Raw genomic sequence first — 25,616 nt, 5'->3', positions numbered from 1 at the left:
GCTGTTCCAGGTTTGTTCCAGGGACGTCCCCAAGAATGTTTTTAGGACGTTCTTAGAACGTTATGTCATGGTCCTCTTGATGTTTTTGTCTAGATCAAATCAAATTTTATTAGTCACATGCGCCGAATACAACAAGTGTAGACCTTACAGTGAAATGCTTACTTACGAGCCCCTAACCAACAATGCATAAAAAAAAATACAGATAAGAATAAGAGCTAAAAGTAACAAGTAATTAAAGAGCAGCAGTGAAATAACAATAGCGAGACTATATACAGGGGGGTACCGATACAGAGTCAATGTGCGGGGGCACCGGTTATTCCAGGTAGTATGTACATGTAGGTAGAGTTATTAAATTGACTATGCATAGAAGACAACAGAGAGTAGCAGTGCTGTAAAGAGGGTGTGTGTGGGGGGGCACTGCAAATAGTCTGGGTGGCCATTTGACTAGATGTCCAGGAGTCTTATGGCTTGGGAGTAGAAGCTGTTTAGAAGCCTCATGGACCTAGACTTGGCGCTCCGGTACCGCTTGCTGTGCTGTAGCAGAGAGAACAGTCTATAATTAGGGTGGCTGGAGTCTGACAATTTTTAGGGCCTTACTCTGACACTGCCTGCTATAGAGGTCCTGGATGGCAGGATGCGTGGCCCCAGTGATGTACTGGGCCGTTCACTCTACCCTCTGTAATGCCTTGTGGTCGAAGGACGAGCAGTTGCCAGACCAGGCAGTGATGCAACCAGTCAGAATGCTCTCGATGGTGCAGCTGAAGAACCTTTTGAGGATCTGAGGACCCATGCCAAATATTTTCAGTCTCCTGAGGGGGAATAGGTTTTGTCGTGCCCTCTTCACGACTGTCTTGGTGTGCTTGGACCATGTTAATTTGTTGGTGGTGTGAACACCAAGGAACCTGAAGCTCTCAACCTGCTCCACTGCAGCCCCGTCGATGAGAATGGGGGCATGCTCGGTCCTCTTTTTCCTGTAGTCCACAATCATCTCCTTAGTCGTGATCACGCTGAGGGAGAGGTTGTTGTCTTGGCACCACCCGACCAGGTCTCTGACCTCCTCCCTATAGGCTGTCTCGTCGTTGATCAGGCCTACATCTGTTGTGTCATCTGCAAACTTAATGATGGTGTTGGAGTCGTGCCTGGCCACGCAGTCGTGCCTGGCCACGCAGTCGTGGGTGAACAGGGAGTATAGGAGGGGACTGAGCACGCACCCCTGGGGAGCTCCAGTGTTGAGGATCAGCGTGGCAGATGTGTTGCTACCTACCCTCACCAGCTGGGGGCGGCCCGTCAGTAAGTCCAGGAACCAGTTGCAGAGGGAGGTGTTTAGTCCCAGTATCCTTAGCTTAGTGATGAGCTTTGAGGTTACTATGGTGTTGAACGCTGAGCTGTAGTCAATGAATAGCATTCTCACATAAGTGTGCCTTTTGTCCAGGTGGGAAAGGGCAGTGTGGAGTGCAATAGAGATTGCATCATCTGTGGATCTGTTTGGGCGGTATGCAAATTGGAGTGGGTCTAGGGTTTCTGGGATAATGGTGTTGATGTGAGCCATTACCAGCTTTTCAAAGCACTTCATGGCTATGGACGGGAGTGCTACGGGTCTGTAGTCATTTAGGCAGGTTGCCTTTGTGTTCTTGGGCACAGGGACTATGGTGGTCTGCCTGAAACATGTTGGTTTTACAGACTCAATCAGGGACATGTTGAAAATGTCAGTGAAGACACCTGCCAGTCAGCACATGCCCGGAACACACATCCTGGTAATCCGTCTGGCCCCGCAGCCTTGTGTATGTTGACCTGTTTAAAGGTCTTACTCACGTCAGCTACGCAGAGCATGATCACACAGTCGTCCGGAACAGCTGATGCTCTCATGCATGCCTCAGTGTTGCTTGCCTCGAAGCGAGCATAGAAGTGATTTAGCTCATCTGGTAGGGTCGTGTCACTGGGCAGCTCACGGCTGTGCTTCCCTTTATAGTCTGTAATAGTTTGCAAGCCCTGCCACATAAGACGAGCGTCGGAGCCGGTGTAGTATGATTCAATCTTAGCCCTGTATAGACGCTTTGCCTGTTTGATGGTTCGTCGCAGGGCATAGCAGGATTTCTTGTAAGCTTCCAGGTTAGAGAAAGCGGCAGCTATACCCTTTAGCTCAGTGCGAATGTTGCCTGTAATCCATGGCTTCTGGTTGGGGTATGTACTTACAGTCACTGTGGGGACGACGTCCTCGATGCACTTATTGATAAAGCCAGTGACTGATGTGGTGTACTCCTCAATGCCATCGGAGAATCCCGGAACATGTTCCAGTCTGTGATAGCAAAACAGTCTTGTAGTTTAGCATCTGCTTCATCTGACCACTTTTTTATAGACCGAGTCACTGGTGCTTCCTGCTTTAAGTTTTGCTTGTAAGCAGGAATCAGGAGGATATAGTTGTGGTCGGATTTACCAAATGGAGGGCGAGGGAGAGCTTTGTACGTGTCTCTGTGTGTGGAGTACAGGTGATCTAGAATTTTTTTCTCTCTGGTTGCACATTTAACATGTTCATAGAAATTTGGTAGAACTGATTTAAGTTTCCCTGCATTAAAGTCTCTGGCCACTAGGAGCGCCACCTCTGGGTGAGTAGTTTCCTGTTTGCTTATTTCCTTATACAGCTGACTGAGTGTGGTCTTAGTGCCAGCATCTGTCTGTGGTGGTAAATAAACAGCCACGAAAATTATAGCTGAAAACTCTCTAGGCAAGTAGTGTGGCCTGCAATTTATAACAATATACTCTACTTCAGGTGAGCAAAATCTAGAGACTTCCTTAGATTTAGTGCACCAGCTGTTGTTTACAAATATGCACAAACTGCCCCCCCCTCCCGTCTTACCGGAGTGTGCTGTTCTATCTTGCCGGTGCAGCGTATATCCCACTACCTGAATATCCATGTCGTCATTCAACCACAATTCCGTGAAACATAGGATATTACAGTTTTTGATGTCCCGTTGGTAGGATATTCGTGATGGTACCTCGTCTAATTTATTGTCCAATGATTGCACGTTGGCGAGTAATATTGACAGTAATGGCAGCTTTCCCACTCGCCTCCTGCGGGTCCTCACGAGGGATCCCGCTCTGTGTCCTCTATACCTGCGTCTCCACCTCTGGCAAATAACGGGATGTTGGCCATGTCAGATGTTTGGAGAATGTCCTGTGCTTCCTGCTTGTTGAAGAAAAAAATCTTTGTCTAATCCGAGGTGAGTGATCGCTGTCCTGATATCCAGAAGCTCTTTTTTGCCGTAAGATACGGTTGCAGGCCAGGGGAAGCTCGGGCGGGTAGCAGGGAACCAGAAACTGAGGCTGGGGCAAGGGGAGTAGGGGCATGGTAAGCAGGTCCGGAGCGGAATTCAAGGAAGCAGTAGAGTGGGGGTCCAGGGCAGGGAAGTTGGACTGACGAGACGAGGGACTGGAGACAGGGACCAGAGTCAGAGCAGATGGAACTGTAGCGGAGAGAAAAGCAGCATCAGGCTAGGGAAACAGGCACAAGAGGATAACAAGATCTATGCAGGAACAAACGGCTTGAACCGCAGACTGACTGAGCAGAGGCTACAATCTGGCAGCGTGGAAGTGGCAGGGGTTCAGGTTGCAGCTGGTGGGGTTCTGCTCTGACTCCAGCACACCTGTCTCCACTCACACAATCACATACACCCACACAGAGAGAGAGGGAGAGAGAGCACTAAGGGAGTGGTGGCAGGTTAGGGAGACACAGGATGAAAATAGTGCCCCCTACCCTAGAGAAGTTAGGGAGACACAGGATAGGAAGTAGAGGGCGTGGCAGGAGCAGATGTAACAAAGTCCAACAGGTCATCAGGTGCACTGTAATTCATATAACATTTGTTATGTTTATGGGGAAACAAAACTGGGGGGGCACAAATTCTATCTGGGGGGTCCATGCCCGGCTTTGCCACCTTGTAGAGTCGGCTCTGGGTACGGTGTTGTTCCCTGAGGTACAAAAAAGTCAAAAGGTACACTTCACTGGTACACATATGAACTCACATGGGACAACCTCAAGTGAATCTTCCAGCAAGACAATATCCCCAAGTACAAATCAAAATCCCCCTAAAAGGGTTAATTGACCACAAAATCTACATTTTGCAATGGCCATCTCCATCTCCAGAAACCTGTGGTTTCAATTGAAGAGGAAAGTCCATAAGCGCAGATGGAGGATATCAAGAATTGGGAAACATTCTGTATGGAGGAATGGTCTAAGATACCTCCCAATGTGTTCTCTAATCTCATAAAGTGAGGGTGCTGGATTATTCGAAACAGGGCATCCAATCCTTTGCATAAATTAGTCATACAATTTGATCTGATCTTCATCTTAGTCACAACAATAGACAAACACAGTGTGCTTAAACTAATAACACACAAATTATTGTATTTTTCTTGTCTATATTGAGTACATCATTTAAACATTCAGTGTAGGTTGGAAAAAGTATGTGAGTCCTATCAATGAGAAGAGATTGGAGATGTTGGTTAGAGCTGCCCTGTGCTATAAAAAAACTCACAAAATTAGAGTTTTCTATTCACAAGAAGCATTGCCTGATGTGAACCATGCCTCGAACAAAAGAGATCTCAGAAGAATTGTTGACTTGCATAAAACAGGAAAGGGTTACACAATTATCTCTAAAAGCCTTGATGTTCACCAGTCCACGGTAAGACAAATTGTCTATAAATGGAGAAAGTTCAGCACTGTTGCTACGCTCCCTAGGAGAGGCTGTCCTGCAAAGATGACTGTAAGAGCACAGTGCAGAATGCTCAATGAGGTTTAGAAGAATCCTAGAGTGTCAGCTAAAAACGTACAGAAATATTTGGAACATGCTAACATCTCTGTTGACGAGTCTACGATACGTAAAACACTATACAAGAATGGTGTTCATGGGAGGACACCACGGAAGAAGCCACTGCTGTCAAAAAAAAAACATTGCTGCATGTCTGAATTTCGCAAAAGAGCACCTGGATGTTCCACTGTGCTTCTGGCAAAATATTCTGTGGACAGATTAAACTAAAGTAGAATTGTTTGGAAGGAACACACAACACTATGTGTGGAGAAAAAAGACACAACACTCCAACATCAAAACCTCATCCCAACTGTAAACTATGGTGGAGGCTGCATCATGGTTTGGGGCTGCTTTGCTGCCTCAGGGCCTGGACAGCTTGCTATCATCGACGGAAAAATGAATTCCCAAGCTTATCAAGACATTTTGCAGGAGAATGTAAGGCTATCTGTCCGCCAATTGAAGCTCAACAGAAGTTGGGTGATGCAACAGGACAACGACCCAAAACACAGAAGTAGATCATCAACAGAATGGCTTCAACAGAAGAAAATATACCTTCAGGAGTGGCCCAGTCAGAGTCCTGACCTCAACCCGATTTAAAATGCTGTGGCATGACCTCGAGAGCGGTTCACACCAGACATCCTAAGAATGAAGATGAATCGTCCAACATTCCTCCTGACCGTTGTGCAGGTCTGATCCACAACTACAGAAAACGTCTGGTTGAGTTTATAGCTGCCAAAGGAGGGTCAACCAGTAATTAAATCCAAGGATTCACATATTTTTCCCACCCTAAACTGTGAATGTTTACACGGTGTGTTCAATAAAGACATGAAAACGTATAGTTGTTTGTGTGTTATTAGTTTAAGCAGACTGTGTTTGTCTAGTGTTGTGACTTAGATGAAGATCAGATCAGATTTTATGACCAATTTATGCAGAAATCCAGGTAATTCCAAAGGGTTCACATACTTTTTCTTGCTACTGTAGCTCAGCATTTGTATTATTTATTTTATAGTCTTTTTTGCTCATCTTTATCAAGGGATCCAATAATTTTGGACCCCACTGTATATTATAAAGGGGTGGCAGGTAGCCTAGTGGATAGAGCGTTGGGTCAGTAACCGAAAGGTAGCAGGGTTGAATCCCTGAGCTGATAAGGTAAAAATCTGTCATTCTTCCCCATGAACAAAGCAGTTAACCCACTGTTCCCTGGTAGGCTATCATTGTAAATAAGATGTTCTTAACTGACTTGACAAGTTAAATATGTCTTTTTAATATGGACAGAGTAAAAAACAGGCATTGCATGCAAACTATTGAGATGTAATCAGGTCATAGTGCAAGCCAATGTCCTGCACTGTACTGTATGTATATTGATGGTGCATGTGTAGTCTCCATGCCAGAGAATCTGCCAATCACTGAAAATCACTGTTATTGACACAAATTGGTCAAACATTCACAAGACTTTAACTTCAATCATTCAACCTGGCTACACCAGTTCGTCTGCTTGTACTCTACACAGTGCAGTAGGGAGGCCTTGCCAGTAGGAATACTGGGACATAGGTTGACTTGGTGTTTTTTATTTCTCTCATTGAGTCATGGTTCCTTCTGGGCTTCACGTTTGGAGATGGATATTCTTTGCCTGCTTTCACTGGCTTTGTGTCTGTCAAAACACTCCAAGACCGTAAGTAAATCTGCACAGTCAGTTAGAATTTAGTAATCAGACGTGGCGTCTCGTCCTGAGCAAATTTAGAACTGTTTTTCATCTACCCTTTCTGCAGATATTTGTTCTGTGTATTTCACCTATAAGTATAGGCTTTTTAAAAAGGAATCTTTATTTTTTTATCTTAATTATTATGATTGAATTTTTTGGGGGGCCCAAAATAAACTTTGTTTTTACAGCTTTTTATTTTGTTGTTACATGTACTCTCTACACACATTTTACATGCATGGCGCCGCAGGAAATGCAGACGAGCATTGTGTTTGACATAAATTAATTGAAAACCTGCACTAACACATGGTTATATTTACAAGTATTGCACTTTTCATGCAACCTGTAGCCTACTTTTGTCCAGCTAATTGCGGAACCACATATCAAGCAACATTATGGACAAAACATTCAAATCGTGTTGCTGCAGGATTATTTTGCAATAACAATACTTGTGAAATTAAGATCCTACATCTGTAGTTTCTTGTTTAGAGGTGCACTCTCATTTTGTACTGATTTTCCTGTATGTTTGCTGCTGTGCATGCATATGTTCTCTCTAGGGTTTACATGGTAGCCATTCCTGCAGTGATCCAGGCAGGCTCAGAAGCCAAGCTTTGTGCTAGTCTTCTGCAGCCCAACGAGACCCTGGTCATGACCATATCTCTGATTGCCGATGAGCAGAGCAAAATTCTTCTCCAAGAGAGTTCTGACCAAGAGTTTCACCGCTGCTTCCAGTTTCAGGTCAGCCTAGCACTGGTGGACATCCAGAACCATTCCAATAAGAGTATACAGTACTTTTTAGCTTTGTGATACATCTCTTCATTTTGCGTGCAATGCCAGGTTATTTTATGGGAAATATAAATGTGGTGGCTTACTATAACTTTTCTGGAATTCTGGCTGAAATTTGACATAAAAAAGATGACATTAACTACTAAAGAAAAATAATTTTTAAAACACACTGATGAAAGGAGAAGTGATTGAATCTTCACAACCTTGACATTGTTGCAGCACCTTCTTACCAACTAAGCCACACTGGATCATGTGTTATTGGTTCATTGTCTCCCTGACAGGCCCCTCATGTGGAGAGTGACGAAGTGCAAAACTTTAAGGTGGAGGTTCGAGGTGAAACGTTTCTGTCGACAGAGGAGAGAAAGGTCATGATCAAACCGTACAGCCCGATGACATTCGTCCAAACGGATAAACCAATCTACAACCCGGGACAAACAGGTAATTTTACATAGAGCCAGTAACCTACACAATTAGTCTCCTTGCTAAGAAACAGGACAATTAGGTGGGAGCATGTTTCTATGATGGTTTGCTCTGTCATCCCAGAGACACTTGAAACAGTACCATCAGGTGCAGATAAAGAAAAAAATCCGCTGTGGGTTCACTCAGAATATGTACACTGGCATTTGAGCCAACATATCACATGTTACAAACTGTTCTTCTCCTGGACATTATCTGTTGATTCCAATTGGCTCATTCATCACTCCTACTCTCCCCTGTAACTATTCCCCAGGTCATTGCTGTAAATTAGAATGTGTTCTCAGTCAAATTATATTGATAGTGTAAATATTTTCAGCGAACTCAGTGCAGTTTTCCTTTATCTGCAATTGATTGAATTGGGGCCTTAGTACCAACAGTGTAAAATACTATCCAGAGTAGCTGTCAAAAGTTTGTCTTGCAAAATTCTGGTAACTTTCCCAAAAATCCCAGGTTTTACAGAAATCCCGGTTGAAAGATTCCTGGAATCTGGGAATCCTTCAACAGGGATTTCTGGAAAACATGGGAAAGTTAGCTAAATTATGCTTCTAAATTTCTCATTGACGCTTTGTCTTTTCATTGTCTTTTTACAGTGCAGTTTAGAGTGATCACCTTGGATACCAATTTTAGCCCTGTCAATCAGCTGGTGAGTCTTGAAAATGTGAATAATTGAATATTGAAAACAATGACCTGTATTTGGTCTTCATTTAGATCAGTATCTCAATTACTTAAAAAAAAAGACAAATACAGAAGAATCTCAAGGAGCACTTCACATTACTGTCTGATAGATGTAGCAATCAGGTATCATGTAACACTATGTACGATATTGTTCAACCAACTCAACTCTGCGGCCTTGTGGTTAGTGTCCTCCTTGAGAATGGAAGGTTTAGGGTGTCGAGCCTTACCAAAGAACGGGATCAGATGCCTCTCTACTTGGCACTGAACATTAAGGAGATGGATTGAGGTTAATGCCCAGCAATAGACAAGCGTCCTGTCCAGGCTCCTTCACTCTACAGAAACAGGACATAGGCTCCTGCCTTATGGACAGGGACAAGGCTTATTATGGACAATATACTGTAAATGGTTATTTTAATTCAGTAATCAACTAGCCACAACATGTTATACACATCTCGTTAGTACTCCATGAACAATAAGACTTTGGAAATGGGAAATGTTTTGAACAACTATGGGGCAAAATCTAAATCTTTAGGCCATGTCTGTTTGATAAGGCTACACAAACATTTGAGACCCATAGCACTCAGTGCAAAGGTTCTGCAGAGGTTCTCTAAATAAACCTGTGTGGGTGGATTTTAGGGTCCTCAAACATTCACCACAGGACATGGGATTTTCCATTCATTTACTGTAGGTCAGATTGGAATGTATGGGATTTTTTTCCTGAGATTGAATGAATCTACTGAATTTATATTAAAGTCCCAGTGCAAATACTACTTGTGATATTTAGTTGAAGAGACAAACCCAAGCACCTGCCTAATTCCTATAGTTGTAGACAGCTTTGCTCCTCTGTTCATTTTGGGGGAATTTGAGTTATTCATTAAACATTAACCAACCTTTTGTCTTGCCCTTCACAGTACAATGTTGTGGAACTTGAGGTAAGACCTTTATTAGTAATTTACTTTATGATGAGTGTCACTAAATACTACAACATGATAAGACGATGACTCCACCAGCTAGGTAGGTCATCATTCATTTCCACATGGCAGTTACCAGAAGCCTCCATATCAGCTTTATGTGAACACATCTGGGCCACCTTCAGTAAGCAAACTTCAGAACGTTGCAGATAGAAATGTCATGAATAGAACTGACGTGACTCCTTATTCTACATGTCAGACAGGCATGTTTAGCCTACATAACATGTTTGTATCTGAACGTTCCACAGTGTTGTGCCCTGCTAAATGTGTCCCTTGTTCTATGATGATTAAACAGGATATTCATCAGAACAGGATTGGACAGTGGGTCAATACATCATCTAGTGGTAACATTCTGCAGCTTTCTCACCCCCTGAACTCTGAAGCACCCATAGGATCCTATGCTATTGTAGTGTGGATTGGTGATAACAAAATATACCATCACTTCAAGGTAAAAAAATATGGTAAGTTGAGCTTCTTTATTTTACCTTTCATGCTAGGTAATATTATGGATCTGGCAGTTGAATCAATGAATCACAATTCAGGAACATTCATGAGTTAACTGCTGTTCTTTTATATCTAGTTTTGCCAAAGTTTGAGATCAAAATGAACCTCACCGATGAGATCAGCATTGTTCAAGAGGAGTATAAAGTAGAAGTGTGTGCAACGTGAGTCTACACTATCGCCGTTTTGCAATGCACTGTTGTTATGTGTAACTCCACTAATGTCACTGTCTAATTAATCGCATTGCGCTAATGCAGACCTTGAGTCAAATACCAATTTAATTACTTTAATTACTTTTGCATACATTTCAAAGTAAGTATTTACCGAGTGGCGCAGTGGTCTAAGACACTGCATTTCAGTGCAAGAGGTGTCACTGCAGTACCTGGTTCAAATCCAGATTGCATCACATCTGGCTGTGATTGGTCCCATAACGTGGTGCACAATTGGCTGGGGTAGGCCGTCATTATGAATAATAATTTGTTCTTAAATGACTTGCCTAGTTGAATAAATACATGTTTACTTTTTTTAAATACAAGTAATTCAGTATTGGAATGTATTTGGAAATACTGAAATACATTTAAAATACAAATATTTTAATACTCCATACATTTCAACCCATGTCTGTTTGCTCCTAGGGGTATTTGAAATAGTGTATTTGGAAACAAATACTTAAATATGCATGTATTTGAACCCAGATCTGTGCTAATGACAAATACTAATTGAAGACCTGCAATGCTACTACTGCTCAATGTTATAAATTGCATCTATGAGTACCCTGAAAATTTAAAAGTTTGGGACAGTGGCATTTACATGAACAGCTGGGCCTTTAGTCATAAAGCATCTCAGAGTAGGATTGCTGATCTAGGATCAGGTCTCCCCCTGTACATGTGACCAAACGATTACACTGATCCTAGATCAGCACTCATACACATAGGCTTTATCAATACAGGTCTAGATGCATTGACAATGTTGAAAGTACTTGACTTAAAGAAAAACTGCAGGAATAATGCATGGTCCTGTGTGGCTCAGATGGTGTTTGCAATGCCAGGGTTGTGGGTTCAATTCCCACAGGGGACCAGTATGGGAAAAAAAAAGATGTTTGAAATGTATGCATTCACTACTGTAAGTCGCTGTGGATAGGAGCGTCTGCTAAATTACTAAAATGTAAATGTATTTTAACTTGTTGTAAGCATGCGTGTATGAGCCTTTGTAATGTCTCATATGAGGTTTATAATATACAGTCTCTCTAAGTCGGAAATCTTTTCATTATGAAATAAAATCAGATACACGTATGGACAGCCTGTACCTGGAAAAGCAGAGGTAGAGTTGTGCCGACCTTTAAGGAACGATGTACTTATATCAATGAGATTTGATGTGGAAACTCAACAAGGAGTTCCTGATTATACAGCCCCCTGCCACAAAGAGTCAATAGAGGTCTGTATGCTTTCCTGAAGAAACTATCATCAGTATAATTGTTTTTACCAACATATTACATTTAAATGTGATGTGGTTAAATGCATTTAAATCAGTTCTTAATGTGTGGTTTTGCATGCTTTTCCCAGATGGACCAAACTGGCTGTGCTTCTCATGTCTTCAACATGTCCATTTTCACAAAGAATGCCGGACAGAAAATGCTCATAGACAGGCTTAGTTTTAATGCAAAAGTAGAGGAGGAGGGGACAGGCAAGTAATTTATCACAAAGATTTGGAGTTGGGAAAAGTGATGACAACATTTGCTGATTTTGTACGTTTGCCCACTGACAAAGAAATTATCAGTCTATAATTTGAATGGTAGGTTTATTTGAACAGTGAGAGACAGAATAACAACAAAAAAATCCAGAAAAACACATGTCAAAAATGTTATAAATTGATTTGCATTTTAATGAGGGAAATAAGTATTTGACCCCCTCTCAATCAGAAAGATTTCTGGCTCCCAGGTGTCTTTTATACAGGTAACGAGCTGAGATTAGGAGCACACTCTTAAAGGGAGTGCTCCTAATCTCAGCTTGTTACCTGTATAAAAGACACCTGTCCACAGAAGCAATCAATCAGATTCCAAACTCTCCACCATGGCCAAGACCAAAGAGCTCTCCACGGATGTCAGAGACAAGATTGTAGACCTACACAAGGCTGGAATGGGCTACAAGACCATCGCCAAGCAGCTTGGTGAGAAGGTGACAACAGTTGGTGCGATTATTCAAATGGAAGAAACACAAAAGAACTGTCAATCTCCCTCGGTCTGGGGCTCCATGCAAGATCTCACCTCGTGGAGTTGCAATGATCATGAGAACGGTGAGGAATCAGCCCAGAACTGCACGGGAGGATCTTGTCAATGATCTCAAGGCAGCTGGGACCATAGTCACCAAGAAAACAATTGGTAACACACTACACCGTGAAGGACTAAAATCCTGCAGCGCCTGCAAGGTCCTCCTGCTCAAGAAAGCACATATACATGCCCGTCTGAATTTTGCCAATGAACATCTGAATGATTTAGAGGACAACTGGGTGAAAGTGTTATGGTCAGATGAGACCAAAATGGAGCTCTTTGGCAGTATCTCAACTCGCCATTTTTGGAGGAGGAGGAATGCTGCCTATGACCCCAAGAACACCATCCCCACCGTCAAACATGGAGGTGGAAACATTATGCTTTGGGGGTGTTTTTCTGCTAAGGGGACAGGACAATTTCACCGCATTAAAGGGACGATGGACGGGGCCATGTACTGTCAAATCTTGGGTGAGAACCTCCTTCCCTCAGCCAGGGCATTGAAAATGGGTCGTGTATGTGTATTCCAGCATGACAATGACCCAAAACACACCGCCAAGGCAACAAAGGAGTGGCTTAAGAAGAAGCACATTAAGGTCAGCCTCAACCTTAATGACTTGGAGAAGATCTGCAAAGAGGAGTGGGACAAAATCCCTCCTGAGATGTGTGCAAACCTGGTGGCCAACTACAAGAAACGTCTGACCTATGTGATTGCCAACAAGGGTTTTGCCACCAAGTACTAAGTAATGTTTTGCAGAGGGGTCAAATACTTATTTCCCTCATTAAAATGCAAATCAATTTATAACATTTTTGACATGTGTTTTTCTGGATTTTTTTGTTGTTATTCTGTCTCTCACTGTTCAAATAAACCTACCATTAAAATGATAGACTGATCATTTCTTTGTCAGTGGGCAAACGTACAAAATCATCAGGGGATCAAATACTTTTTTCCCTCACTGTGTGTATATATATATATATATATATATATATATATGTTCTTAATCATGTTTCAAAATCTTGCGTAAGGTGCACTGTAATTGAGCTCCTGCATTGTGAACTGTCATTGTGCATCATGGTGGCATGTGTTCTTGTTAAATAAACCATCCTATTCTCATTTGTTTTCCTTTAACAGGTATTACACGGTCAGAGGTAAAACAAATAGCACTCTCCTATGTGATTGGAAAACTCACATTTGTCGACACACCCACAATCTATGAACATGGATCAATTATCGAGGGCAAGGTAAGTCCAAATCCAGTGTTATTGTTCCTTGTACTTTGTTGAATTGTGGATGCCATTTGTTCTTTGACATTTCTGTTTACTTAACTACTAATGGTAGGTAACAGTGACACATGTAGCATCACATTCCTCCTTTTTTCCTCAGATAAACGTTGTTCACTTCAACAACACACCTATCTCTGACATGTTAGTCTACCTGTTGGAGAAGAAAGGCTGGTCCTCACATCGTCTCCAGAACCTAACCACAGACAGTCATGGTATTGCCAGTTTCTCCCTCAACACAACCATTATGCCCAAAGAGGATATTAACCTCATAGTAAGTATGATTCCTTCTAGGTTTTGAAAGACTCCGAGACTCTTTATGCTCAATCCCAAATCACCCCATTGACCCTACACCCTGAGGTCTATCATGCTCTTGTGGAGATCTGAGGAGATTCCATTGGTATAATAAGCAATATGGTGAAACTTCCACCTATCCTATCAGAGGGTGAGGTGGAGCTCAAAGGGTCGATTTGGGATTGGGCCTTTAGTTATACTCTCTCTTCCCTCTGTTGCTTTCCAGGTTAGCAACACACCAGAAGCGGAGAACACTGGATACATGGTCCCCTATTTCAACAGAGGGCAACACACTCTCTCACTGATCCAGCCCATCTCCCCTCACAGTAAAACGTCCAGCTCTCTGGCTATTCAGAAGATGGAGAAACCACTGGCATGTGGGGAGGAAGTGTCAATCACCATCCAGTACGCTATCGTAGGGGAGACCGTCCCAAAGGGCTCCGTGGATGTCGTCTACCTGGTGAGTAGAACCAGAAACAAGTTGTGACAACCTGCAAACCCAGGGTGCGTCCGAAATGGCACCCTATTCTCTTGTGCACTATTTTAACCAGGGTCATTTCAGACATAGTCCCAGCCTCTCACCTTTAAAGGAAGGATGTCCCTATACAACACCAATATTCCTCATCATCTCCTTATTCCTGACTTGATGGGAAAACTGTTTTTCCCTCCTCCAGGCCTTATCCAGGGGGGCGATACTTCAGCATGGACATATGAAGGTTACTGTACAGCAGGGGAGTCCTGGTGAGGAAGTTTTATTAAGTAATTATGGACGTACTGGGAGGTGCTTGATGACAATGACAGTGTGTACGGTTACATGCGCACAATAATGCGATTATTGTGGCTAGGCAGATTAATATAACACTTAGATTAAAACGTTTACATGCTTTGCAAGAAGAACACTTTCCCTAATAATCCTGTTTACATGGAAGTCTGAAATCAGGCTACTGATAAATAAACGTTCAGCCAAGTTCAAAATAAACATTTTACCACAGCGACCATGCTATTTTTGGGAAGCATATTTGATTCTGAGTTCGGACATATAAAGTTTGTATGTGAAAACTACTTCTAAAACACATACATTCAAACTCACTTCCTTTGCGCTAAAGAAGGCAGATCGCTCGGCTGGTGCTAGCACATGAGCAGATCAAATACACTGCTGGAACACCATTAAGGTGTTTGCATCACCGAATAAGGTTTTTACAAATACTAATCATTTGAATGATTGTACAGAAAACCGGGGGCCTCATTCATAACCGTTGCGTAAATTTAACACTAAATATCTGCGTGCACCATTTCTGAAAAGACTGCACATACACACAAATATTGAGATACATAAACTTGGTGCATGCCATACATACGCATGTTTCTGATTATACATCAGACCTGTTATAAAACTGTGCGCGCATCAACGAGCATTATAACTCCGCCTAGAAAACGCTCATCGTTTACCTTTTATGGTATTAGAATTTGGCCAAGACAGTAACGACAGGAAATAGTAATGGCGAACTTTATCAAATGTCTTTGGAGGTGTTGCCAGAATTATTTATTTTGCAGTGACATTTGCTGTTGGCTACCAGGCCATTTCTGAAAGACAAAACCAATTGAAAATTGTTGTGGACCTCTAAACAGATCGCAGGTCGCAGTTGTAAATGAGAACTTATTCTCAACTGGCATACCTGGTTAAATAAAGGTGAAATAAAAATATATAGTTTGAATGCAATAATGTTTTGCATAATTATTTTCCAAAACATAAATATGCTGCACAGCCCACGAATTCTGAAACATTGTCTAAAATGAAAACTACAGTATACCTAATTACAGTGGTAGCCTACCCACTTCAATACAAACAATCAACTGCTGTTCACCTGTTAAATTATACTGCATGTTATAAACCGCGCTCCCTGTCCAATGCGATGAGTAAAAACATGAAATGACAGTATAATAGCCTATCTAATAGGCCCAATTACATGAGCGATGCACATGGTAATTTCTTGTATGGCTACTTCGGGAATATGAACTCATTATGACCAGAAAATGTGAGGAATTTATTCTGCATGATATGTATTATGTTTGAGAAATTCAAGTAGCCTATCCTAACTTGCTGTAGGCCTATAGGCTATTTCGGGGGTAGCCTATGAAACCATCACAGCCAGAAAAGGTGAGGATTTATTCTGCAATGATCATGGTAATGAAATGAATAATTAGAAATAGGCATCTTTTAGAATGCAAAGATAAAATACATTGATTTTCGCTCTTCTCGCTAAGGGAAAATTATTATTAGTAGTATTATTGTATTTAGCTACCTGTTTTTTGTTATAAATAAGTGTCATATATTCCTGCACAATGCTACTTTTGCCATCTTGCAATGCAGTACTTCAATCACTAGAAACTGTGCGTACGCATGGTCTGAAGTTTACAGGAGGATAAGCACATTCTCACTTCAAGTTCAGTTTTTATAAACACCAACTTTTGAGTGAAAACTGGGCATGCATGTTTAGGGGCATATTTTGTGCATACCCAACGTTTTATATGTCCCTGGTGTTTTAATCGGTGTATGCTTTCTTTGATTTTGGCTTTACGCCGATTAAGATAAAGAGTATGATGACTATTGCATAATCTGTTTTCAGCCATAATCAGTTTACTATCGAATTATTATGGTGCATGTAAACGTACTCAGTGTCATATGCTCTTGCTTTGCAGTAACTGAGGGTGAAGTCACCTTGAAGTTGGCAGTAGTTCCAGAGATGGCGCCATTGGTACAGGTCCTGGTGTACAGTATGCTACCCAGTGAGACTGTCATCGCCCACAGCATGAATTTCCCCACTGAGAAATGTTTCAGACACAAGGTGTGTGTGTATGCATGTGAAAAATATGGGTCGTTTATGAATTCGAAGGACCAATAAAAAACTTAGGTGCTGGATTTTAGGCTCGTTGTAACAGCTGTCGTATAGAGGGGACCAAAGCGCAGCGTGTTGAGTGCTCATTATGATATTTATTAACTCAAAAAACACTAAAGACAAAATAACAAACGGAAACCGATCAACTTACAGTTCTGTCAGGTACATAGACTAAACAGAATGCAACTGCCCGCAAACACAGGTGGAAAAAACCCTACTTAAATATGATCTCCAATTAGAGGCAATGAGGACCAGCTGCCTCCAATTGGAGATCAACCCCTCCCCCCAAAAAAAACATAGAAATTGAGACCTAGAATTAAACATAGAAATAGAAAACATAGAAAACCACCCAAAACCACCCCGTCACGCCCTGACCTACTCTACTATAGAAAATTACATCTTACAAGGGTCAGGACGTGACACTGGTAGCAACCACCACAGGTGCCCGTTCAGAACACGAGGAAGCAGTAGTTCTAGTTCAAGGGTTTAATGAAGATCCACACACAGAAATACAACACCACCCTCTCTGATACTAATTGTGGTTCTGTAAAAAAAATAAAAAAATAGGAGAACTTAGGCTATAGCACAGTATGGGAAAAATATGCCTATTTGCATGTCAACAAACTAAACAAGCTATGTGGACCCAAACACATGCTAGATGCACAAATAAACAATAGAGCAATGTAGAAAGATCAACACATTATAAAACATAATAAGCATGAGCGACCTACAACCAAAAATAGCCTAGCACCACAGACAAAAGCTAACAGATGCTAATCGCTAATAAGCATGCTAAATAGTAATGCATTCCCGACGACAATGCTAATGCTAACGCTAAAGGGAGTACGCGAGCTAGCTAGCTACCGCTTTAACACAAATGGTACATATTTACAACAGACACTAAAGGTGTATCATGTACACGTATGTATGTCCTGTGTGCCAGGTGTTGGTGGAGTTCTCACCCTCAAAAGCAGTCCCAGGGGAGGAGAACACCCTGCAGCTCTCGGCCCAGCCCGGCTCCCTCTGTGGCCTCAGCACTGTGGACAAGAGTGTTCACATCATGGAGCCAGGGAAGAGGCTGGATGCTGACAAGGTAACAGAGCTCACTGAAGTGAATGTCAACAGTCATACCACCATATAAACAAGCTTTTGTGGTGCTGGCCACAACAACCAGCTTCAGGGGAATAAGAAGTGACTACAGCAGATATGGAGTGGGTCTGTTTACAGTGGGCCATTTGGTGTGCTGGAAAGCATATCCCTATTGGTACTTCAAGTGGAAATGTGAGTTATGGATCTACGGGAATACAAGTCTAAGAAACAGTATATCTGTTCTATGTGTGCTATTTCTATTTTACTTTTGGTTTTGTACACCGTCTTCAAACAGCTGAAACACCAATATTTTGGATTATGGAAAATATATTTCACAGTGGTTTAGATGGTTCAATGATTCTCTACACTATACTCACATGAGCCAGCAGCATACACTACCGTTCAAAAGTTTGGGGTCATTTAGAAATGTCCTTGTTTTTGACAGAAAAGCACATTTTTTTTGTCCTTTAAAAAAACATCAAATTGATCAGAATTATAACGTAGACATTGTTAATGTTGTAAATGACTGTTGTAGCTGGAAACTGCAGATTTTTTTATGGAATATCTACATAGGTGTACAGAGGCCCATTATCAGCAACCATCACTCCTGTGTTTCAATGGCACGTTGTGTTAGCCTTTTAAAATTATAAACTTGGATTAGCTAATTGATCATTAGAAAACCCTTTTGCAATTATATTTGCACAGCTGAAAACTGTTGTGCTGATTAAAGAAACAATAAAACTTGTCTTCTTTAGGCTAGTTGAGAATCTGGAGCATCAGCATTTGTGGGTTCGATTACAGGCTCAAAATGGCCAGAAACAAAGGACTTTCTTCTGAAACTCGTCAGTCTATTCTTGTTCTGAGTAATGAAGGCTATTCCACGTGAGAAATTGCCAAGAAACTGAAGATCTCGTACAACGCTGTGTACTACTCCCTTCACAGAACAGCGCAAACTGGCTCTAACCAGAATAGAAAGAGGAGTGGGAGGCCCCGGTGCACAGCAAGAGGACAAGTACATTAAAGTGTCTAGTTTGAGAAACAGACACATCACAAGTCCTCAACTGGCAGCTTCATTAAATATTACCCGCAAAACACCAGTCTCAACGTCAACAGTGAAGATGCGACTCCGGGATGCTGGTCTTCTAGGCAGAGTTCCTCTGTCCAGTGTCTGTATTATTTTGCCCATCATAATACTTTATTTTTATTGGCCAGTCTGAGATATGGCTTTTTCTTTGCAACTCTGCCTAGAAGGCCAGCATCCCGGGGGTTGCCTCTTCACTGTTGACATTGAGTATTTCTTATTAGACAAGTCCAAGTAGTCACTGCCTTCTGTTTGGTGCCCAATGAACAAGGTCATTTCACGTCTCCTTATCATCACATTCCAGATATTTGATTTGTTACCAGTCAAGGAGACAACATACATTCCCTACCAGCTTGAAGATCCAGTGTTATGTTTACGTGTAAGACCAAGGAGATATGTAATACCATACCCAGATGGACCAACTGACCAACAAAATGAACCTTTTAAAGTTTTTCAGGTAACTTCTGCCTTGTTTTCGCTTAACTTGAAGCCTGTTTTCCTCTCTCGTAAGAATCAGTTACTATTCTGTTACCATGCATTCATCTTCTTAAATTATACATTTCTAAAGTAGCCTATTGAGGCAAAAAATACATATAGAATAGAAAAATTAAATGGAGACATTCATTAATATTGAGCTCTCTTGTTTGTGATTCTGATATTTCTAGAACCTGGGACTGAAGCTGGCAACTAACCTGGTTATAAGAGTACCTTCCTGCCTAAGTTACAAGGGGAAGGAGTACCATCAGGCCTATGGTGAGATGTCCTCCTTACCACGTCTTTGAATCTTGGGAAATGTATGGTTTTTGTTATTCTAACATAGCTTGTGATAGGTTCTAAATAACAGAGTAAAAACGGACAACTATGAAAAGCTCAAGCCAAGTTTATTCACCCAATGTATCAGACAGCTGAACAGACAAAGACATAGTCACACAAATCAAATCAAACTTTATTTATCACATGCGCCGAATACAACAAGTGTAGACCTTACCATGAAATGCTTACTTACAAGCCCTTAACCAACAGTGCAGTTCAAGAAGAGTTAAGAAAATATTTACCAAATAAACTAAAGTAAAAAATTATAAAAAGTAACATAACGTTAACGAGGCTATATACACAGGGTACCGGTACTGAGTCAGTGTGTGCGGGTACAGGTTAGAGGTAATTTGTACATGTAGGTAGGGGTGAAGTGACTATGCATAGATAATAAGAAATGAGTAGCAGCAGTGTACCATTCAAATGGAGGGGGATGGGGGTGGTCAATGTAATAGTCCGGTGGCCAATTGATTAATTGTTCAGCAGTCTTATGGCTTGGGGGTAGAAGCTGTTAAGGAGCCTTTTGGTCCTAGACTTGGCACTCCGGTACCGCTTTCTGTGCGGTGGCAGAGAAAACAGTCTATGACTTGGGTGACTGGAGTCTCTGACAATTTTATGGGCTTTCCTCTGACACCGCCTATTATATAGGTCCTGGATTGCAGGAAGCTTGGTCCCAGTGATATACTGGGCCGTTCACACTACCCTCTGTAGCACCTTATGGTCAGATGCCGAGAAGTTGCCATAACAGGCAATGATGCAACCAGTCAGGATGCTCTCGATGGTGCAGCTGTAGAACTTTTTGAGGATCTGGGGACCCATGCCCAATCTTTTCAGTCTCCTGAGGGGGAAAAGGTTTTGTCGTGCACTCTTCACGACTGTCTTGGTGTGTTTGGACCATGATCGATCGTTGGTGATGTGGACACCAAGGAACTTGAAACTCTTGACCTGCTCCACTACAGCCCCGTCGATGTTAATGGGGGCATGTTCGACCCCCCCCTTTTCCTGTAGTCCACGATCAGCTCCTATGTCTTGCTCACATTGAGGGAGAGGTTGTCGGTGATCAGGCCTACCACTGTCATCAGCAAACTTAATGATGGTGTTGGAATCGTGTTTGGCCACACAGTCGTGGCTGAACAGGGAGTACAGGAGGGGACTAAGTACACCCCCCTGAGGGGCCCCAGTGTTGAGGATCAGCGTGGCAGATGTGTTATTGCCTACCCTTACCACCTGGGGGCGGCCCGTCAGGAAATCCATGATCCAGTTACAGATGGAGGTGTTTAGTCCCAGGGTCCTTGGCTTAGTGATGAGCTTTCGTGGGCACTATGGTGTTGAACGCTGAGCTGTAGTCAATGAACATCATTGTCACATAGGTGTTCCTTTTTTTCCAGGTGGGAAAGGGCAGTGTGGAGTGCGATTGAGATTGCTTCATCTGGATCTGTTGGGGCGGTATGCGAATTGGAGTGGGTCTAGGGTATCCGAGAGGATACTCTTGATGTGAGCCATGACCAGCCTTTCAAAGCACTTCATGGCCACCGACGTGAGTGCTACAGGTGGTAATAATTTAGGCAGCGTACCTTCGCTTCCTTGGGCACAGGGACTATGGTGGTCTGCTTGAAACATGTTGGTATTACAAACTCAGTTAGGGAGAGGTTGAAAATGTCAGTGATGACACTTGCCAGTTGGTCAGTGCATGCTTTGAGTACACGTTCTGGTAGTCCATCTGGACCTGCTGCTTTGTGAATGTTGACCTGTTTAAAGGTCTTGCTCACATCGGCTACTGAGAGCGTTATCACACAGTCATCCGGAACAGTTGGTGCTCTCGTGCATGCTTCAGTGTTACTTGCCTCGAAGCGAGCATTAACAACATTCAGCTAGTCTGGTAGGCTCACGTCACTGGGCAGCTCGCATCTGGGTTTCCCTTTGTAGTCCGTAATAGTTTTCAAGCCTTGCCGCATCCGACGAGCATCAGAGCCGGTGTAGTAGGATTCAATCTTAATCCTGCATTGATGCTTTGCTTGTTTGATGGTTCGTCTGAGGGCATAGAAGGATTTCATACAGTATAGGCGTCCAGATTAGTGTCCCGCTCCTTGAAAGCGGCAGCTCTAGCCTTTAGCTCGATGCGGATGTTGCATTTAATCCATGGCTTCTGGTTAGGATATCTACATACGGTCACTGTAGGGACGACGTCGCCGATGGACTTATTGATGAATCCGATGACTGAGGTGGTATACTCCTCAATGCCATTGGATGAATCCCAGAACATATTCCAGTCTGTGCTAGCATTGCAGTCCTGTAGAGTAGCATCCGCGCCATCTGACCACTTCCATATTGAGCGAGTCACTGGTACTTCCTGCTTTAGTTTTTGCTTGTAAGCAGGAATCAGGAGGATAGAATTATGGTCAGATATGGCAAATGGAGGGCGGGGGAGAGCTTTGTATGCATCTCAGTGTGTGGAGTAAAGGTAGTCTAGAATTTGTTTTTACCCCCTCTGGTTGCACATGTGACATGCTGGTAAAAATTTGGTAAAACTGATTTAAGTTTGCCTGCATTAAAGTCCCCGGCCACTAGGAGCGCCGCTTCTGGGTGAGCATTTTCTTGTTTGCTTATGGCCTTATAGAGTGTGGTCTTAGTGCCAAAATCGGTCTGTGGTGGTAAATAGATGGCTACGAATAATACAGATGAGAACTCTCTTGGTAGATAGTGTGGTCTACAGCTTATCATAAGGTACTCTACCTCAGGCGAGCAATACCTTGAGACTTTAATATTAGACATCGAGCACCAGCTGTTATTGACAAAAAGACACACACCCCTACCCCTCGTCTTACCATACGTAGCTTCTCTGTTCTGCCGGTGCAGAAGTGAAACATAATATATTACAATTCTTAATGTCCCGTTGGTAGAATAATCGTAATCATAGGTCATCCATTTTTATTTTCCAATGATTACATGTTAGCGAGTAGAATTGATGGCAATGGGAATTTACTCGCTCACCTACGGATTCTCAGAAGGCAACCTGATCTGCGTCCTCTTAGCCTCCGTCTTTTCTTCATGCAAATGACGGGGATCTGGGTCTGTTCCAGGGAGAGCAGTATATCTTTCTCGTTGGACTCGTTAAAGGAAAAAGCTTCTTCCAGTCTGTGGTGAGTAATCCCAGTTCTGATGTGCAGAAGTTATATTTGGTCATAAGAGACGGTAGCAGCAACATTATGTACAAAATAAGTTTAAACATAAGTTACAAACACGAAAAAACTAATGAAATAGCACAATAAAATCAAAGTTTATTTGTCACGTGCGCCGAATACAACAGTGAAATGCTTACTTACAGGCTCTAACCAATTGTGCAAAAAAGGCATTAGGTGAACAATAGGTAAGTAAAGAAATAAAAACAACAGTAAAAAGACAGTGAAAAATAATAGTAGCGAGGCTATATACAGTAGCGAGGCAATAAAAGTAGGGAGGCTACATACAGACACCGGTTAGTCGGGCTGATTGAGGGTATGTAAAACGTCAGCCATCCTCTTCGGCACCACAAGCACTGGTATTTAACCCTTCCTCCTATGCTGGGTCTCCTCCTTACACATCGGAACAGCCAGTACACCTCTGTTGCTAGACAGAGCTTTAGTGATTTCTGTTCTTACTCAATTCATCTGACCTGATCTCGGCCCAATTTCCTCACTCCTCCCCAACTCACGGCTGTCCTGTTGACTTGTACCAGACTGTGGCCCTTCTCCTTTCCAAAGGATCCCTGATGTCTAACAATAACATATTCTGACAGAATGTAAATGTTCTACATTCCCCTCTCTCCCTCAGTGACATGAATAAGGATATTTCATATATTCAAGTTTAGAAGTCAGAACCCATCACCTGATTAAACCAGTCTGAACACTGCATGCATCACAGTTGAAAGCAGCATTCAGTCTGGTTTGACCAGGCTGATTCTAACATGAGAATGACTATGTTTTGTTTTAGTAGTATCCTACAGACACTACGCCCACCCTATAGCCATGGACAGCCTTTTAACGGGTCATGGTGGACTTCCTGGAATATCCGGAGCCCCTCTGCCACCCATACAGACAGTCCGTACGTTCTTCCCCGAGACATGGATATGGGATCTTGTGGAAGTTGGGTAAGAGCACTGTACAGTGAGGCTGTTGCCTTATAGATGAGTTGGCTGACAATGTCACAAAAATAATGTGCGCGCATCGTTGAGGCAGAAGGCTGTGTGATGCTATGATTCTGAACGGTCAGATAGTAACAATGACAAGAAGCTGCCATGTGGGGAATAGTCGGTGGCTCGTTTCAGCTCGTTGTATCTTGTTATTGATACCATGTTTTGTTTTGACTCATGTCATGTCTATGCTAATATGGCAAAAATTCTCTAGCTAGCTAACCAACAAATGTAACGATGCAAGTGCTCATTGTACAAATGTATTTATGTTTTCAATAAACATTTGGAGGCAAAATATAGTTGTTGTCAACAATCTAAGCCAACCCCGTCTATTTTGCCCCATAGTTGCGTACGTGTCGGTTTTGTTGAAAAACAACCAACCCGCCTATATTAAAACATACATTAGTGGTCCAGATTAGGAACCTGTACCTCATTAAACTGCATTACAGAGTAGGGGTGCGTGGTGTAAATGTATACATTTTTTACATTCAACATCACTCCGCAAAGGGTAATATAGTATTCTTTCTAACAAAGATATCTACATATATTTCAGGATGTTGTGTATCCCTGGAAATAATCAGAATTAATGTAAACATTAGAGTATTGAAAACATAGCTTGTCCAAAGAAAATGCTCTCTTGGCACAACTTTCCCCACGGTACAGGGTAAGTAAACTGCCTACAAATTTCTGTACTGAGTGAAATATTACCACTACCTTTTGAAAACTATAGCTAGGTTTCCATCCGATTGGGGAGAGATGTTTCCATCAAATTGACTATATGATGAGATTATGATGGACATTATTTGTCAAATGACGGCCAAGCATCGATCATCATGTCACCAGAATAAAACCCTCAATATTTATTGGAAAGGAGCATCATCCTCATCACCTTGCACTTTCACCACCTTATGAAGTTCTTCAAAATGTATTTCATCTGTAGCCAAGTAAACTGCATGCTTTTCCTAGTCGTAGTGGGAGGACCACACAACATGTCATCGCATATTTCCAAGTTTTACTTAGATATGATGGTTATTATATCAATATTTGCGCATAAAAGCGTTTCTACCGCCATTTCTCGCATAATTTGTTTTATTGACACAAAAGGTCCCACCTTGTCTAGCATATTTTTGGGGGTCAAGAATTGAACATTTTTACAGACAAATTATCTGTTTCCATCAGGCCATAAAAATGTTTATCCGACATACTTTATGCTCGCAAAACGGTTGGATGGAAACTTGGTTCATGTCTCTCTATTTCCGAAACACAATTCAACACAAACACAACAGCTTTTTTGTCTTTTAAGCGTTTTAAGCATTTTGTAACACAAGTATAAAACCTAACAAACGCTTTGTACTTTTTTAAAAACACTTTTAACACAGGCCAGGCCTGTTACATCATATCCCAGCGATAACGCCTTGCATTAAGCCTGGGCAGGGTTGGGCGGGTGACTTGAAAAATGTAATCCGTTACTGATTATATACTGCTCAAAAAAATAAAGGGAACACTTAAACAACACATCCTAGATCTGAATGAAATAAATAATCTTATTAAATCATTTTTTCTTTACATAGTTGAATGTGCTGACAACAAATCATACAAAAATAATCAATGGAAATCCAATTTATCAACCCATGGAGGTCTGGATTTGGTCACACTCAAAATTAAAGTGGAAAACCACACTACAGGCTGATCCAACTTTGATGTAATGTCCTTAAAACAAGTCAAAATGAGGCTCAGTAGTGTGTGTGGCCTCCACGTGCCTGTATGACCTCCCTACAACGCCTGGGCATGCTCCTGATGAGGCGACGGATGGTCTCCT

The 25,616-nt window shown here is 42.1% G+C and overlaps 1 protein-coding gene across 2 annotated transcripts in view; it reads left to right on the top strand.

Moving 5' to 3' along the window:
- Positions 1 to 6,183: 6,183 nt before the first annotated feature.
- LOC106612536 (alpha-2-macroglobulin) overlaps positions 6,184 to 25,616 on the top strand; it is a 34,098-nt gene continuing 14,665 nt past the window's right edge. Inside the window, exons 1-18 of one of the 2 annotated variants that reach the window (XM_045724502.1) lie at positions 6,184 to 6,474; positions 7,059 to 7,239; positions 7,569 to 7,725; positions 8,355 to 8,407; positions 9,351 to 9,371; positions 9,706 to 9,871; positions 9,991 to 10,075; positions 11,195 to 11,345; positions 11,474 to 11,594; positions 13,307 to 13,416; positions 13,559 to 13,729; positions 13,976 to 14,209; positions 14,424 to 14,490; positions 16,450 to 16,595; positions 17,590 to 17,739; positions 19,121 to 19,273; positions 19,482 to 19,569; positions 23,602 to 23,755. In XM_045724502.1, coding sequence (XP_045580458.1) covers positions 6,389 to 6,474; positions 7,059 to 7,239; positions 7,569 to 7,725; positions 8,355 to 8,407; positions 9,351 to 9,371; positions 9,706 to 9,871; positions 9,991 to 10,075; positions 11,195 to 11,345; positions 11,474 to 11,594; positions 13,307 to 13,416; positions 13,559 to 13,729; positions 13,976 to 14,209; positions 14,424 to 14,490; positions 16,450 to 16,595; positions 17,590 to 17,739; positions 19,121 to 19,273; positions 19,482 to 19,569; positions 23,602 to 23,755 — 2,294 coding nt within the window. In that variant the 5' untranslated portion in view covers positions 6,184 to 6,388. Of the gene's footprint in view, positions 6,475 to 7,058; positions 7,240 to 7,568; positions 7,726 to 8,354; positions 8,408 to 9,350; positions 9,372 to 9,705; positions 9,872 to 9,990; positions 10,076 to 11,194; positions 11,346 to 11,473; positions 11,595 to 13,306; positions 13,417 to 13,558; positions 13,730 to 13,975; positions 14,210 to 14,423; positions 14,491 to 16,449; positions 16,596 to 17,589; positions 17,740 to 19,120; positions 19,274 to 19,481; positions 19,570 to 23,598; positions 23,756 to 25,616 lie in introns of both variants that reach the window. The other variant, XM_045724501.1, reaches the window with a different exon arrangement.

Source organism: Salmo salar, chromosome ssa09 (genome assembly GCF_905237065.1).
Source record: "Salmo salar chromosome ssa09, Ssal_v3.1, whole genome shotgun sequence".
Lineage (NCBI taxonomy): Eukaryota > Metazoa > Chordata > Actinopteri > Salmoniformes > Salmonidae > Salmo > Salmo salar.
Note: the sequence above shows the minus strand (reverse complement) of the source record. Positions and strands in the feature narration are given on the sequence as shown.